The sequence below is a fragment of the Podarcis erhardii genome (assembly GCF_964252035.2).
Source record: "Podarcis erhardii genome assembly, chromosome: 17".
Taxonomy (NCBI): Eukaryota; Metazoa; Chordata; class Lepidosauria; order Squamata; family Lacertidae; genus Podarcis; species Podarcis erhardii.
Genome location: NC_138515.1, coordinates 27956305 through 27973913, shown reverse-complemented (window position 1 = coordinate 27973913; position 17609 = coordinate 27956305). Strand labels below are relative to the sequence as shown.

The window sequence follows — 17609 nt, the reverse complement described above, 5'->3', positions numbered from 1 at the left end:
GATCGGCAAGTCCTAGGCTCTGTGATTTAACCCACAGCGCCACCCGCGTAGAGTAAATGTCGCTGTGATTATTTTCCAAATCAACACACAAAATGTTGTAGGTAATAATAATAATAATAATAATAATAATAATAATTTTATTTATACCCCGCCCTCCCCAGCCAAGACTGGGCTCAGGGTGGCTAACAACCAATATAAAAACAAATTGATTGAAATACAACTTAAAAAACAAGATTAAAATACAACATTAAAACATTAAAATGCAGCCTCATTTCAATGGAAACTCAAATCAAAAACATTTAAACAATAGTAGTAGTAGTAGTAATAGTAATAATAATAATAATAATAATAATAATAATAATAATAATAATAATAATTTATTTATACCCTGCCCATCTGGCTGGGTTTTTCCAGCCACTCTGGGTGGCTCCCAACAGAATAATAATAATAATAATAATAATAATAATAATAATATACTGATAAAACATCTAACATTAAAAACTTTTCCACCTACAAAACAGATCCTCTCTGGATGTACTCCTTGTCATTCTCACAAGGGAGCAATACAAAAGTATACACTTTTGCACCAAAATGAGAGCAAGAAAAAACACATTTAGTTGAAAAGGGTGGGATTTGTCTGGGATAAGGATGATGCGTCAAGATCAGCAGGTACAGTGAGCAGAATGCGCTTTAAAATGCAGTGTGTGCACAAACTGAATAAACAGTGGAAGAAAACACACATTTAACAGAATTATTGTGTGCTGTTAAATAGTTCAGCACCATTTCAGACCCTTGAAGTGTCCCTATTTTCCAGGGACAGTCCCGGATTTACAGAAGCGGTTTCAGTTTCTGATTTGCTCCCAAAATGTGCCACTTTTCCTTAGGACGTCTCTATTTTCATCAGAGAAATGTTGGAAGGTTTGGAAATAGGACGTTGCTATTTTCATTGGAGAAATGCTGGAGGGAATATCTCTCCTTTTTTCATCGGAGAAATGTGGGAGTGTATGCCAGTGTGCCCAAGATAGTGGCGGAAAGAAAGAGAGGAAGGCAATCACAGTTATTCTCCTAATTTATTTAAAATTAGGTCCTGGGAGGTAGAGAGAGGTAGGTACATTTGATGAATCAGCTCAGCGCTGGGTGGGCTTTGCTAGCTCCTTGACCCTTTCTGAGCAGTATGCCTTTTTAGCAGTCTCCTTCACAACAAAGGCTTCTGGGTTAAACTGGACAATTTGGGTCGCGGCCCTGCGGGGGGAAGGTAGTCGTCAGTCTAAACAGTGATCTGCGATACAAAATGGATCTGAAGTAGTAACAGAACAATCCCACCCTGAAGTTATACCTGCTGGGTGGGGATAGGTAAAGGTAAAGGGACCCCAGTCCAGACTCTGGGGTTGCGGCGCTCATCTCACTTTACTGGCCGAGGTAGCCGGCGTACAGCTTCCGGGTCATGTGGCCAGCATGACTAAACCGCTTCTGGTGAACCAGAGCAGCGCACGGAAACCCCGTTTACCTTCCCGCCAGAGCGGTACCTATTTATCTACTTGCACTTTGACGTGCTTTCGAACTGCTAGGTTGGCAGGAGCAGGGCTCCCTCTAGCTGTTTTAGCTTCTGCCTTAGTGGCTATCCCTGGCTTTTGTGGGAGGTGGGGGTAGGGACAGAGCACGGCTCTGTCCCTTCCCCCACCTCCCGCAAAAGCCCCCAAGAGCCGCACTCCCTTTAAAGAGCCGTGCGGAGTGTGTGTGTGGCTCTTGGGGGCTTTTCCCCGAGCCACAGACTTGGGGAGCCACACACACACTCCACGCGGCTCACAAAAGGGAGCACTGAGCAGAGCCTGGGATGCATACAGGCTCTGCTCAGCCCTCCCTTTAAATAATATTTTTTTTCTTGAATCCCCCCCTCTAAAAACTAGGTGTGCCTTATGGTCAGGTGCGCCTTATGGAGCGAAAGATACGGTAATTCAGGCAAGTTAAAATCTGGGCAGGTGGCAATTATCAGGTTGGAACTGAGAGTGGTTAATACTTGTCAGGACCAACTGTTTCCACTGATCTTACACGGACCTGTGAGCCGGTTGGGGCTCCTTCGGGCTTATTTTTATACAAAGGAAAGTACCGTATTTTTTGCTCTATAAGACTCACTTTTTCCCTCCTAAAAAGTAAGGGGAAATGTGTGTGCGTCTTATGGAGCGAATGCAGTCTGCGCAGCTATCCCAGAAGCCAGAACAGCAAGAGGGATTGCTGCTTTCACTGCGCAGCGATCCCTCTTGCTGTTCTGGCTTCTGAGATTCAGAATATTTTTTTTCTTGTTTTCCTCCTCCAAAAACTAGGTGCGTCTTGTGGTCTGGTGCCTCTTATAGAGCGAAAAGTACGGTAAGTCAAACTGCATCCTGCCCAAAGCCCTGTTGGAACACCTCCGTCTTGCAGGCCCTGCAGAAAGTTGTCAAATCCCGCAGGACCCTGGTCTCTTGTGGGAGAGCGTTCCACCAGGCCAGAGCCACGGCCGAAAAAGCCCTGGCTCTGGTCGAGGCCAGTCTAATTTCCTTGGGGCCTGGGATCTTCAAGGTGTTGTTATTTGCAGACCGTAAGGTCCTCTGTGGAGCATACCAGGAGAGGTGGTCCCGTAGGTACAAGGGTCCTAGGCCGTATAGGGCTTTAAAGGTTAAAACCAGCACCTTAAACCTGATCCTGTACTTCACTGGGAGCCAGTGCAGCTGGAAGAGCACTGGGTGAATGTGATCCCACGGTGGGGACCCCGTAAGGAGTCTCGCTGCGGCATTCTGCACCTGCTGGAGTTTCTGGGTGAAGCCATGCACCTCAGAGGAAGATGGTAACAGATCCCTTCTTTCCTGCCCCCCCCCCCTCAAATCTGAGAATCAATCAGACTCTGAGCGCAAGCGAAACATATTCATCAAGTCATCCCAGGATGTCCCACCTTGCGACAGGCTGAGCAAGTTCACCAAGTCTAGGCGAAGCCACAGCATGTTTTGCCGCTGCTGAGACAGGCCACTCAGGGGGACGGTCAGGGGCACTTCCCGGAGCCAGCGCTTTCGCTCTCGCAAGCTCTATTAACCTAGGACTTGCCACCGCACTCAAGGCAGCCCGGGTCACCTGTGGAACAAAGCAGGAGCGTTTGTTGCTGAACAGCACACAACTGATTATATTCAGCGCAGTGGTACCTTGGTTCTCAAACACCTTGGTACTCAAACAACTTGGAACCCAAACACTGCAAACTCGGAAGTAAGTGTTCCGGTTTGCGAACTTTTTTGGAAGCCGAACGTGCTCCGTTTTGAGTGCCACACTTCCGTTTTGAGTGTTACGCTGAGGTCTGTCTGTTTTTGCTATTTATTTTGCGTTTTTGTTTTTGCAGCTCTTTTTGTTTTGTTTTTGTGACTTGGCGGAACCCAGTTCAGCTACCGATTGATTGATTGATTGATTGTGTGACTGCAGTACATTGTTTATTGCTTTCATTTTATGGATCAATGGTCTCGTTGGACGGTAAAATTCATGTTTAATTGCTGTTCTATGGGTTGTTTTTAAAAGTCTGGAACGGATTAATCTGTTCTGCATTACTTTCTATGCAAAAGCACACCTTGGTTTTGGAACGCTTTGTTTTTGGAACAGACTTCCGGAACAGATTAAGTTTGAGAACCAAAGTACCACTGTATATTCCTAACAAAACTAGGAGAATATACAGGTGCTTCATCAAAGATTTAGGGTGTCTTTACTCCTCCCCACCCCCGCTCTCCCCTTCTCCCAAAAGCAATCCTGAAAAACAAGGCAGGGGCTGAAGTTCAAATCCCAAAGAACGAAAGTAACAGTTCAATATGGAGGCCAAATGGCCGAAATATTGGGAAATTTTGGAACAAGATGGAGACAGAGTAAAACTGCAGAGCTTTGAAAAATTAAAAAAACAAAGTGCGAGATTGGCTCCATTATTACCAAATAATGGAGGCATATAACTTGGACAAAAAAAGTTGGCTTCCAGGTGGAAAAATCAAAATTGGAAACAGAATTGTTAGATCCCAAAATTAAGAATTTGTCAAGAATGTATAACTTGCTGTTGAAATGAAACACTCAGGATGAAACGGTGAAATCTGCTATGATTAAATGGGCACAAGATGTTGGACATAACATTATGATGGCTGACTGGGAACAGTTATGGACCACAGGTATGAAATTTACGGCATGTAATGCCCCAAGAGAGAATTTAATGAAAATGATTTACAGGTGGTACATGACACCAGTCAAGCCTGCAAAAATTTACCATTTGCCCGAAAATAAATGTTGGAAATGTAATGAGACTGAAGGTACATTCTTTCACCTTTGGTGGACATGCCCAAGGATTAAGACATTCTGGGAGATGATTTATAATGAAATGAAAAAGGTATTCAAATATACCTTTCTGAAGAAACCAGAGGCCTTTCTCCTGGGCATGGTCGGCCAATTGGTGCCAAAGAAGGACAGAACTTTCTTTATGTATGCAACAACAGCAGCAAGAATACTCATCGCGAAGTATTGGAAGACAAAAGATTTACCCACCCGGGAAGAATGGCAGATGAAGTTGATGGACTATATGGAACTGGCAGAAATGACTGGCAGAATCCGAGACCAGGGAGAAGAGTCGGTGGAAGAAGATTGGAAAAAAATTAAAGATTACTTACAGAAATATTGTAAAATTAATGAGCTTTAGAAAAATGGTGGAATGAAGTTATATGGCTTTGGCAGAAACGTTATAAGGAACTAGGTACAGATAGATTGTTAATGTATTAAAGGGAAAAAACAAGATTAGAATATGTTAAGATAAATTACAGGACAGAAAACAGAGGAAGATGGAAAGGAATTGCTGAAACAGTTAATTGAAGTGGAATACAAAAAGGGAGGCGTGAGGAAGTCGATGAAACAAGTGATTGAAAGATAAGATTGAAAATATTGGATTTTTTTTAATTGTTCTTGTTTTGTTTTGTTAATTCAATGTTCTATGTTGTGTTTTTGTTTTTGGTATTGTATTATATTGTTTTGTTTAATTTTTTTCCTTTCTTTTTCTAATCTTTAAACTCTTAATAAATATTTTTTTTAAAAAAAAAAGAAGAAGAACCAAAGTAACAGAATTACAGGTCGGATCGGAGCCTCTTTGTATCTGCTGTCATAGCACAAGGTTTCTCTCTTCTGTACCGGTCGGGAAATGCTTATGATTCTTGCGGATGCCGAAGCATGCATTGCAGACCTGCTAACATGCGTTTCAGGCTACACAGAGCAAACAAAGCAGAAAACAGGAGTCTTTTAATTTTAAAACAGATGTTACAAACAAGAGCAAAGACAAAACACCTCTGTTACGAAAATTACCAGGGGGGGGGGGCACATCTTTAAATTAAATATTACAAATATTATGCCTAAATGTATCCTTTCAACTTGACAGCTTAGGGAAGTTACCTAGCTTTAAAAATAATATAAAATCATCTCCTTTCCCAGTTTCCTCCATTCCAAAGCTATTTTCCCCTTGAAAAAGGACTCCAGGAAGTTCCCAGAGGTGACAATTGCTGGGCTCATTGTTAGCCAAGGGAAGCCAAATCTCATCACCTGACTTGCCTCAGGCTCCAGACATGCAAAGGAACTTCTATTGTACTTTTGGGTGGTGGGCACTTAAGACATATTTGTCTATGATAATCTTATACCTGAGTCTTGCCCCGCCATGTCTGCTTATGCTAATCTTGTACCAAGGACTTGTCTGGATATGTTTGCCAAGGTTAACCCCTCCCCTTTTGTGACATGTCAGTGATGTAGCAATGATGCTGTATGTATTCTGGGATATGGTGGGAAAGTTTTAAAAGTCTTTGTCGCCCCATCCTTGGGGTTAAAATTTGCTCTTTGAACCTATTGCGCAATAAACTTTGGTCTACAGCTATTTGCTCCAGTTGGCTGGAATCCTTCCTTTATTCCGCAGGGACCCACAGGCTCTGCCCGACGAGCTAGGTGACTGAGCAGCCTCGCACCTAGATTTTTCCGTAACAACCTCAAACACATTATTTCATACACCGTAACGCACAAACAACCTCTCAGGTCAGGGGCTTGCAGAACACGGTCAAATGTGCTGGAGTCTGATTTGGGAGAGGGGGTCAGTGATTTGTGGGGAACTGTACCAGCCAGGAGGCAAGAGTCAAGAGGCATGGGAAGCTTCAGAGCTGGAGGGTGGAGAACAGAATGGGTCGGACGAAGAGGAGGAAGAGGCAGATCAGGCAAGTGAAAGGCCAAGGGCTTCCCCACCCTCTCCTGCACCACTGTCTCCCAGAACCAGGAGGGGACTGAAAAGCGAAGAGCAGAGGAAGTGGCCATGCAGGCACAGTCTCCGGCTGCGTGTTCACAGCCCATCAGGGGAAGGTACATAAACTGGTAAAGAGTGAGTGCTTCCCTGTTGCTGCAACTACCCCATAAAGTGCGGACCTGGGGATAGCTGCCTAAACGCTAGCTTGGGTGTGTAGGTTTCCAGAGTTATCTTTGACAATAAAGTGTTAACTATCTTCTGGGTAGGGACGCGGGTGGCGCTGTGGGTTAAACCACAGAGCCTAGGACTTGCTGATCAGAAGGTCGGTGGTTCGAATCCCCACGACGGGGTGAGCTCCCGTTGCTCGGTCCCTGCTCCTGCCCACCTAGCAGTTTGAAAGCACGTCAAAGTGCAAGCAGATAAATAGGTACCACTCTGGCGGGAAGGTAAACGGTGTTTCCGTGTGCTGCTCTGGTTCGCCAGAAGCGGCTTAGTCATGCTGGCCACATGACCCGGAAGCTGTACGCCAGCTCCCTCGGCCAATAAAGCGAGATGAGCGCCACAACTCCAGAGTCGGTCATGACTGGACCTAATGGTCAGGGGTCCCTTTACCTTTTTATCTTCTGGGTACCTTCCTTTGGTGGGGAGTACCCTTGACAGCTCAGGATGGTGCTCCATTGTTGTTATTCAGCTGTGCCTTTAAAATGCAGTTCTGATATTTTTTAAAATCACATATTGTCCATGTGGGGAACCCAATTTGGATCAGGGCTTTTGCCCTTTTAGCCCCACTATGATACAGTCCAGATATTCCTCTTCCTCTTTGCAAATGTAATTTGCATTCAGGGGAGTCTTTTGATTGCTTCATGACTAGCCTTTTATTTTTATTTGGGGGGCCTGTTAAAGCCACATGGAGGCTGGGCCAACCAATCTGCCTTCTTAGCTTGTTTCTTCCCCACATGGGACAAGAGGGAGAAGGGATGTCTGTCCACCCGTTTGAAATAAGGGCTGGCATATTCAGCCTCATGACATGTGAGGAGAGGGAGAGAAGCCATTTTGACAGTTGGCTTGTGCCTACCTTGCCCAGCCATGGGGCGGTGGGGGGGAATGTGTAGTGGAAGTATCAACGCCAGGTGGCTTGTTCTCTGTCTTGGAAGAGGGAATAGCTGGTTGGGCAACAGGTTTGTGCCTCAGAAACTGTCCCTTTTACGTACACACACACACAAAAACACATATTGAGAAAATGGCTTCTTCCACATTCTCTTCAGCTTTTTTGCCCTTTATGGGTGGAAACAGCTATAACCAAGAACTGCTTCTGCCCACATCTGCAAAAAAGGGAAGAGCCTTGGCAGTCCGCTCTGTAGTATTTTTTTATCCCATTTTACGCATTACTAAAAGGAATAGTCTATGCGTGGCTGCGTAATGTCACCCTGGCGTAAGAAATCTTACGTAACAGGAAGGCTGGCCGCCCATTTTAGCTGCACAGAGTGGGAGTGTGTTGCATCAAGAAAGGAAGAGGAAAGAAGGATGAGTCGGAAAATGAAAGGAGGTGTTTGGGTGCGTGCTGCCTACATAGAAAGGCCCTGAATCATTTCAGTTCTGCAATCAGCTTGCTGGATATGGGATAAAGGCCATACTATACCAGTAGAGAAGCAAACTCCTAGGGGCCATGGGAGCTTTGGCACCCGCAATAAAACATCTGAAAGGGCCGGGTGTTAAGTTGTGGGTTGACATAGCCGACGACACAGCGATTTCTCCAACTAGCTCTTTATTTCGTAAGCTGGAATAGAACTGACTGCAAACAGCTCAGCCGGCCTGCTTTTATAGGCAGCCGGCTGTCAACATTGTAACAACAACAGCCCAGAGTTCCCGCCTAAAATAACTGACGCGGACCTGAGGGAAAACTATCTACAGACCTGAGTGAAAACTATATACAGTATCCCCCCTGCTGGCCCAGGGTGAAACTTCACTACATAACACCCCTCCCCACCGAGATAAGGCGTTAGTTACAATCGTAATGGTTTCCTTATATACAGCACTACCCGTAATGGTTCAATTAGGCACAAAAGCATATTGGTTACATTTCCCATACTTAGACCAACAGTGATACATGTCCAACAACATAGTCCTTTAAATAAGTTGGGCGCTTGGAAACTGCCAGACCGCCGGGGACTGGTAGCCAAGTCCGGAGGGCCACACAGTTCTTGCTGAGGCTGTGGTGCGACCCTAGGTGGCGTTGGAACCAACTCCCCTGGATCCGCTGCTGTGGGTGGAGCCTCCGCAAGTGGAGTGGTCTGAGTCTGTGGTAAGTCTGGCAGACCCTCTGAAGCGGCTCGGTTCGGCTCCACGCTGGCAGTTTGCGAGGGAGGTGTAGGTGGGGCCTCGCCATCTGTACGTGTCTCTTCTGGAGCCGCAAGCGCAGTTGGGGGCACCTTGGTAGTGTCCAAGTCCCCAACCCTGCGCCTAAGCTGGTCTATGTGCCGTCGCCACAAGCGTCCGTCTTCGAGTGCCACCTGGTACGAGCGAGATCCAGTGACTCCCACTACTGTGGCTGGCATCCAAGGAATGTCCCCCACATAGTTCCGGGCAAAGACCTGGTTTCCTGGGACAAATGACCGTGGCGCGTTGGCACAGCCTGGGGGTTCAGCCACGGCAAAGTCCGGGTGTAGCCGGTCGAGCGGTGACCTGAGGCGGCGGCCCATAAGCAGTTCAGCAGGACTCCTCCCTGTGGCCGCATGAGGGGTGATGTGTTGCACGAACAAGTATTCGGCGACCCGCTCATGCCAGTCTCCCCGGTCCAGGCGCGCCAGTGCCTCTTTTGCCGAGCGCACCATTCTTTCCGCTTGCCCGTTGCTGGATGGATGAAAGGGTGCCGTTAGGGCATGGCGGATGCCCAGTCCCAAAAGATACCGCTCAAACGTGCCTGACGTGAACTGTGGTCCGTTGTCAGAGACAAGGACATCAGGACACCCATGCTTTGCAAACAGGCCTCCAGCCATTTGGAATAGGCGTCCACCACTACCATAAAGGTCCGGCCGTGAAAGGGGCCAGCCAGATCAATGTGCACCCTCGACCAGGGTGTCTTTGGCGTCTCCCAGGTGTGTCCCGTAGCTGCCGGTGGTGCAGGCCTCGACTCTTGGCACGCTTGACAGGCGGACACCCAGGCAGTGATGGCATCGTCCATATTAGGCCACCAGACGTAACACCGAGCCAACGCCTTCATTTTGACAATTCCCGGGTGGCCAACGTGCAGAGCCTCCAGGACGCGCTGACGGAGTCCCTGGGGAATCACGACGCGGTCTCCCCACAGCAGACAGCCGCGATGAGCTGAGAGTTCATGTTGTCTGGTTGCGAAGGGCTGGAACTCCGATGCAAAAGGCCCTTGTGGCCACCCCCTCCACACCCAGTTGAGCACCCGGCTGATGGTGCGATCCTGGGCAGACGCGGAGGCCACAGTGGCAGCTGATACAGGCGCTGCCGGAAGATCCTCAATCAGAAGGAGCGATGAAGCTGGAGCCGGGTCTTCCACAAATGCTGGAAGAGGGCAACGGCTGAGGGCGTCGGCATGGCCCATTGATTTCCCCGGGCGATGGATGAGCCGGTAGTGGTAGGCAGCCAGGAAAACAGTCCATCGCAGCATGCGTGGCGAGAGGACCGGTGGAGTTGGACGATCACCGGCGAGGAGGCCCAGGAGTGGCTTGTGGTCAGTGATGAGGTCAAAAGTCCTGCCATAGAGGTATTCATGGAACCTCTTCACTCCAGCCACAAGTGCCAATGCCTCCTTGTCGAGCTGGCTGTAATTCCGTTCCGTCGGAGATAGTGTCCTGGAAAAGTAGGCGAGTGGTGCTTCTCTTCCATCTGGAAAACGGTGACTAAGGACAGCACCGATGCCAAAAGGTGAGGCGTCGCAGGCAAGGACCAGCGGCCTGGATTCACTGTACTGTACCAGCACACTGTCTGATGAAAGGAGAGCCTTAACCGCGTTGAAGGCCGCCGTCTCCCGATGACCCCAGGCCCAAGGCGTCTTTGTACTAAGGAGTCGGTGAAGAGGCTCAGCCACTGTGGCTTTGTGGGGCAGGAACATGTTATAAAAGTTCAGCAGCCCCAGGAATGCCTGCAACTCCGTCTTGTTCTTTGGGGTGGGGGCCTGCTGGATAGCGCGGATCTTGGATGTGGTCGGGTGAAGGCCGGAGGCATCGATAAGATAGCCCAGGAACTCTACCTGTGGAACGGCGATCTGGCACTTCTCCCTCTTTACCTTGAGCCCGGCCTCTTGGAACCTGGTCAGCACGGCACGGAGGTGCTCGAACAGCTGCTGGTGTGAGTCTGCAGACACCAAGACGTCATCAAAATATGGTACCACGCCCGGAAGCCCTTGCAGGAGACGCTCCATAAGGCTTTGGAAGATGCCAGGAGCCACACTCACCCCGAACTGCAACCGGCGGCAACGGAATGCCCCCCGGTGGGTGACGATCGTCTGGGCTTCAGCAGTGGCATCATCGACTGGCAGTTGTTGATAGGCTTGGGCAAGGTCCAGCTTAGCGAAGACCTTACCCTCACCCAGGGAATGCAGCAGATGTTGGACAACAGGAACCGGATAAGCGTGCTGCTGAAGTGCCTTGTTGATCGTGCACTTGTAGTCAGCGCAGATTTTCACCGACCCATCTGGCTTGACAGGCGTGACGATGGGGGTTTCCCACTTGGCGTGGTCAACCGGCTCCAAAACTCCTTGGGCGATCAGTTTGTCCAGTTGTTCGTCCACCTTAGCCTTGAGAGCAAAGGGAACCCGGCGTGGCTTTAGCTTGATGGGGGCGACTTGTGGATCAAGGCTTAAGGAGATGGGCGTACCTGTATATTGCCCCAAGGTGCCGTCAAAAACCTCGGCAAAGTCTTTGACCAGACCCTCAGTCTCTGCGTTAGAGATGCAGTTGATGCCGGTGACTTCCAGGCCGAGGGCATCAAATCAGTCTAGCCCTAGGAGGCTTGGCCGCTGACCTTCGACCACCACCAACCGGAGCAGGCCCGAAAAATCCTTGAAGGCAATCCGGAACCGGCCAACGCCTACCACGGGAATGTCGTTTCCCTGGTAGTCTCTCAGGTGTACGCGGTGAGAGTCGAGTTGCCTTTTGGACACTCTGGGTACCAGTCTTTTGATGGTGCTCCACGACACGATGGACAGGGCAGACCCGGTGTCGATCTCCATGTCACATGGAGCTCCCTCAATGAGCACCGTGACGTTCAGCTTGCGTCGCGTAGGCGAGTCGGTTTGGCCAATCGTGGTTCCAGACGGGCAGCGGCAGTTGGTGAGAGCGAAACAACTTTCCTTGGCAGACTGGAGTGAAGGCTTGGACTTGCGAGTCGATGAAGGGGGGGTGTCAGACGGAGCCAATCGGCAGACCTTAGCGATGTGGCCCCTTCTGGAACACTTCCTACAGATGGCGTCTCTGAATCGACACTTGGCACGGGAATGGTTGCCTCCGCAGCCGGCACATTCCGGTTGGCCCTTGGACTTCTGTTGGAACTTCCTGTGCTCCCGCTTTGTCTGGTGCACGTCATCGCCTTCACTGGAGGATGCCTCATCACTGCTGGCCTCTTCATGATGCACCGGAACTGGCTCCCTAGCAAGACGCGGGCTGCTGCACTTGCGGATCTCCTGGGCGGAGCGTTCAGCAGCTTCTGAGGCCACAGCCTCCTCAATGGCTTTCTGCAGCGTGAGGTCTGGCTTGGCGAGGAGACGCCGTTGCAGATGGATGTCCCGGACCCCGCAGACGATTCGATCCATCAGGGCATCGTCTAAGTCTCGGAACTCACAGTGCATTGCAGCCTGTCGCAGGGCGGTGGTGTAGTTGTTGATTGACTCCCCCTCTGCCTGGTTCCGGTGGTAGAACGCATGGCGGGCAGCAATCTTGGACGGCTTTGGTGCGTAGTGGTTGCGGAGCTTCTCTTGGATCGTGTCCCATGGTGTTGCCTGGACTGCTTCGGGCGCAACCAATGCTCGGGCCGTCTCAAAAACCTCAGGCCCACAGAGGCTGAGGAATAGGCCCCGCTTACGATCCTTTGATACTGCTGTCAGCTCGTTGGCTTGGAGGTAGCAGTCGAACCGAGCGAGGTAGGAATCCCATGATTCAGAGGCTGGCGCAAATGGCGGTAGAGGCACAAGTGAAGCCATGATTCCGATGCCGGCGTGAAGGGCGATGGATGGAACACAGTGCTCTTAGCCAGAACAGTCAGCTCTGAATTGGTTCTGTCCAGTGATTTCGCTCAGTGATTTCGCTCTGTGATTCAGCTCAGTGATTCAGCTCAGTGATTCAGCTCAGTTCAGAGGCTGGCCGCATCTGGCTGTGCTCTGATGTCCATCCATCCCATCCTCGTCGCCAGTTGGAGATATCCCATCCTCGTCGCCAGTGTTAAGTTGTGGGTTGACATAGCCGATGACCAGCGATTTCTCCAACTAGCTCTTTATTTCGTAAGCTGGAATAGAACTGACTGCAAACAGCTCAGCCGGCCTGCTTTTATAGGCAGCCGGCTGTCAACATTGTAACAACAACAGCCCAGAGTTCCCGCCTAAAATAACTGACGCGGACCTGAGGGAAAACTATCTACAGACCTGAGTGAAAACTATATACAGTATCCCCCTGCTGGCCCAGGGTGAAACTTCACTACATAACACCGGGCACCACAAAGTTGATGGGCATTTCCATTCAAATGGTGTGCGTGCATCATGACACGTTACGTCGGGGCGCCATTGGGCACCCATAACCTGGGGCGCACGTCAGTACTCCTGACTGTTTGGATTAAGCTGGTTTTACAAACTCAGAGGAATGGGAGCAGCCAAAAGCATCAAGGCCACTTGCTGGGCTCAGCTCTTTTTATTTTTTTTATTTTTAAAATATTTTATTGAGGGTTTTCTTGTTTTACAGTGTAAGTGTAATGCCTCGTATTCCCCCCCCCCCCCCATGTAACATTTTTACAAATCCGTTTCATTTGTTGAGGCATTAAGGGGAGAAGAAAAAAGAAAAAAAGAAAAAAAAGAAAGGGGGTGGAGGGAGGGGAGATGGATGGGGGTGGGGTCGGGTAGCGGTGTTTCTATTATGCTTAATGTATGTAGAGTTAGGTGCCAGCGTGTTTGTGTTGTTCACTTGTGTTCCTTTGGTGATGAGAGAGGTTGGGGTTGGCCTAGGATGTGATTGTTTGTTTGTGGTGGGCTGTGGTGATCTTTGTTTTCGTGCGTGAGTGGGGTGGGTGTGTTTTTGGATCAGGTTAGCCATATTGATTTGTATGCTGTTGGTGGATTATTGTCATTGTCCTGTTGGGCTGTGTATGTGATAAAGGGGAGCCATACCGGGGTGAAGGTGTCTTCTTCTGTTTGTCCCCGTGTCAGTTTCAGTTTATTAGTTAATTTTTCTAGTAGGGCTGTTTCCCATACTATTTGGTACCATTGGTCCATGCTTACTCCTGACAGGTCTCTCCAGTGTCTGGTTATGGTGTTTCTGGCTGGGCTCAGCTCTTTTAAAACAGTTCAGCTGCAGCGAAGAGGGCAAGCTGCGGGCAACTTTCCCCCAAAGCAGTGGCAGAACCCTGGGGCCTCCTCTGTAGGGTGGAGAGAAGCACAGAAGACTTCACAGGACAGGCAGAGCCTGTGTATGGAAACGCTTGTTGAAATTGTCATTGTTGATGGTGTTCTCTGGTTCAGCATCATCATTGATTACCTCTTTTGGAAAGGAGAAGGATGAGGGCAGGCTTCGCGGATGTGAGAGGTTCAAAATCCTCGGGGAAGCTTCCCAGCAAAGTGCTGCGCTACTGACAGGCCACTGCGGGGAACTGCGGGGCCTGCAAGCAAACACAAACAGGGGACCATTAGCAACTACTCCTCACTGCCCCCACAACCCACCCCCCACCAGCATGTAGCTAGATGCGAGTTCTATAGCTACCTGACACAACTGCAACTCATAGATGCGAGTGGCAAGCGTAATATTTATATAATGTCTATAGTGATGTGTGTATTGAAAATGCTCTTTTATATGCGACACCCAGGGCTTTTTCTAGCAGGAACTCGCCGGAACTCAATTCCGGCACCTCTCAGGTGGGAGCCATTGGCATTATAAGAGAACAATGGTGAGTTCCAGAACCTATTTTTCTAGAAAAATAGCACTGGCTACACCTAATATAACAATAACAATAACAATAACAATAACAATAACAATAACAATAACAATAACAATAACAATAACAATAACAATAACAATAACAATAACAATAACAATAACAATAACAATAACAACAACAACAATAACAACAACAACAACAACAACAACAACAACAACAATAATAAATAGCACTGGCTACACCTAATATAGGGGCCCGGGTGGCGCTGTGGGTTAAACCACTGAGCCTAGGACTTGCCGATAAAAAAGTTGGTGGTTCGAATCCCTGCGACGGGGTGAGCTCCCGTTGCTCGGTCCCTGCTCCTGCCAACCTAGCAGTTTGAAAGCACGTCAAAGTGCAAGTAGATAAATAGGTACCGCTCTGGTGGGAAGGTAAACGGCGTTTCTGTGCACTGCTCTGGTTCGCCAACATGGCCAACATGACCCGGAAGCTGTACGCCGGCTCCCTTGGCCAATAAAGCGAGATGAGCGCCGCATCCCCAGAGTTGGGGGGTCCCTTTACCTTTACCTTTACACCTAATATAAAATCAGGGGTGTATTGGGGTGTTGGTACTTCAAGTGTGTGATCCTTTATGACAGGGATGTCCAACAGGTCGATCGCAATCTACTGGTATATCCCTGGGAGGTTTTGGTAGATCACAGTCAATCGCTGGTTCCCTTTCCTCAGTGGTGGTAAAATAGAATCGGGCCTCGCCCCCTCGCCCTGCCCTCCATGATCTCCCCAAAAGGGGTACATCACTGCCAGTTTTTTATTCTGTGATTGGATCGCAGTCTCTTAGGAATTGGTTGTCCCTGCTTTATGAGATAGTTTGTCCACCTTTGGTCCCAGCCCTGCAGTCAGCTGTCAGCATGTGAAGCGGCCACACCCCAGGAACGACTTTGACTGGCTGGCTGTACCAGGTGAGGAAAGCTGATGGGTCTCACACCCTGGGTGAGTTAAGGGCTTCCCCTGCATGCGAAGACAGGCTCCGGTGGATAGAGCAGATGAGACCATAGAGTAAGGTTTCTGCATGTGTAGAGGGAAGGGTGGGGCAGATGGGGCTCATCAACCTGGGAAGATAGCCCATCTAGGAAAAATAAAACTCTGATCCTAACCCTCCGCTGCCTTGCAGGATACCTTCGGGAGAAGAAAAGGCTAAGGAGTAAACCCTTCACAAATCTAGAGCAAAGTCCCTAAGACAGTTGGGTGATGCCTTGTACACCGCTTTCCATCAACTCCTACAGCCAAGCTGGTGCCAAATGTATTGCTCTGCTTTCCTCTGGATCACATCAGTGAAGCTGAGAGGTGGGTCTTGATATCTGGGCAGCCCAGGACCTCCATACACACTGCCCAGGCTTGCAACCCAGGGAGGTGCTAATGCAGTGCTTTGATTTCACTCTCGGAGGCACACTCCATTATCTCTTGAGACAGACAGTTATAACAATAATAATAACAGGCAGATATAACAGACGGATGATATTCTAGGGTGCATCAACAGAAGTATTGTATCCCAATCAAGAGGAGTAATAGTCCTACTCTATTCTGCCTTGGTCAGGCCACACTGGAATACTGTGTCCAGTACTAGACACCACAATTAAAGAAGGAAATTGACAAGCTGGAACATGTGCAGAGGAGGGCAACCAAGATGATCAAGGGTCTGTAAACAAAGCCTTATGAGGAACGGTTGAGGGATCTGAGTATGTTAAGCCTGGTAAAGAGGAGACTGAGAGGAGATATGACAGCCATCTTCAAATATCTAAAGGGCTGCCACATGGAGAATGGAGCAAGTTCTTTCCTCCTGATCTGGAAGCTAAGACCTGAACCAATTTCTTCAAGTTACAAGAAAAGAGATTCTGAACATCAGGAAGAACTGTAATAGCTGTTAAATGGTGGAACGGTCTCTCTTGGAGGGTGGAGGGCTCTCCTTCCTCGGAGGTTAGATGTCCTGGATGCTTTAGTTAAGATTCCTGTATTGCAGGGGGCGTCGACATGCAGAGGGGCCAGGAGGCCAGCTGGCAAGCCCAGCTCGGAAGTCTACTTCCATCGGCCCGTGCTCCGACGTAAATCAGCGACCCAAACTTCAAAAGCCAGGGCACGCAATTGGCAGAGTGTACTGCGCACACAGAAGTAGGCGTGAGGCGTAAGTCATGCTACAGCGACAGATTTATTAAACATAAATCAGAACAAAGAAACATGTCGCCTCTCTCTCATGTCGTCTCGGAGAGAACAGCAAAAGCAAAAGCTATACACAAACGGAAGTTCCCAGCAAGCTGTGCTGGAATGTAAACAGACATGTGACACGCAACAATTTCACATGCCTGTTCCTTAAGGTGGAAAGGAATTCTCAACTTCCATGCACATGACGTGTGATGCTAATTATTTCCCCCTAGAGTTAAATGATAACTAATCAGAGGCAGCGACAGGAGAGCTATGAGATTTAGGTGAGGGTCAGATGCCTTGTCAATCCCAGCAGGTATATAAGAGGACGACACGGCCTGCCCAGGCCTCCGGGGTCCCTTCCAATTCTATGATTCTATGACTGCCAACCACAATATAAACTCACCACTACACAACATTGTCCCCTACCCCACAGAATAGGATAACTTCATGCTCAGGTGTCACATGCAGCCTGAGTCACACGCCTTCACTGTCCCAGCCATGCACCCTCCTTGGGCGTTTTTGCCTGACTGGAATGTGCCCATTAACTCTGTCCGTGCTTCGTGCTTGCCTGGCTGAAGGAGGATAGAGAGAGCCTTGTGCGAGCATGAAGAAAGCCGCCCCGGGTGCAGAGCTAAAACTCGCATTCGGCACTCCACCCTCTCTTGCCTTCAGCACGTTGGCCCTGGAAGGCTGCCCAGAAGGGAGGGCGGCTTTTGGGCTGGAAAATGTTCCCCACCCCTGCCATGGGGTGACTGGAAGGACACACAGGCAAGAAAAATCATACAAGTCTCAACCGCATGTTAAAGTTTCTGAAAATGTTTTTGATTTACCGTTGCTTCATCTGCCTCTGTGGCTTTTTCTGCCCCACTGTTAAAGTGAGCATTCACTGTGTAATGCTTGACAGAGCAGTGTTGCCTTCTGGTCCTTGTAAATGTGGCTGCTTGCACACTATGCCTTAAAAGCAGATTTGAAACACATCCCGCCTGCCCCAAGGCTTGCAGGGAACTGTAACTCTGTGAGGCACAAACTACAGGGCCCAGAATCCTTGAGGGGA

General features: G+C 49.0%; 1 protein-coding gene across 1 annotated transcript in view; it reads right to left on the bottom strand.

Moving 5' to 3' along the window:
* Positions 1-1051: 1051 nt before the first annotated feature.
* SPMAP2L (sperm microtubule associated protein 2 like) overlaps positions 1052-17609 on the bottom strand; it is a gene marked incomplete at its 5' end in the record, with an annotated part of 43507 nt that continues 26949 nt past the window's right edge. The window contains 4 exons of the mRNA XM_081845935.1: positions 1052-1242; positions 2927-3102; positions 5107-5238; positions 13960-14080. Of these exons, the coding sequence (XP_081702061.1) occupies positions 1128-1242; positions 2927-3102; positions 5107-5238; positions 13960-14080 (544 nt within the window). The 3' untranslated portion in view covers positions 1052-1127. The remainder of the gene's footprint in view (positions 1243-2926; positions 3103-5106; positions 5239-13959; positions 14081-17609) is intronic.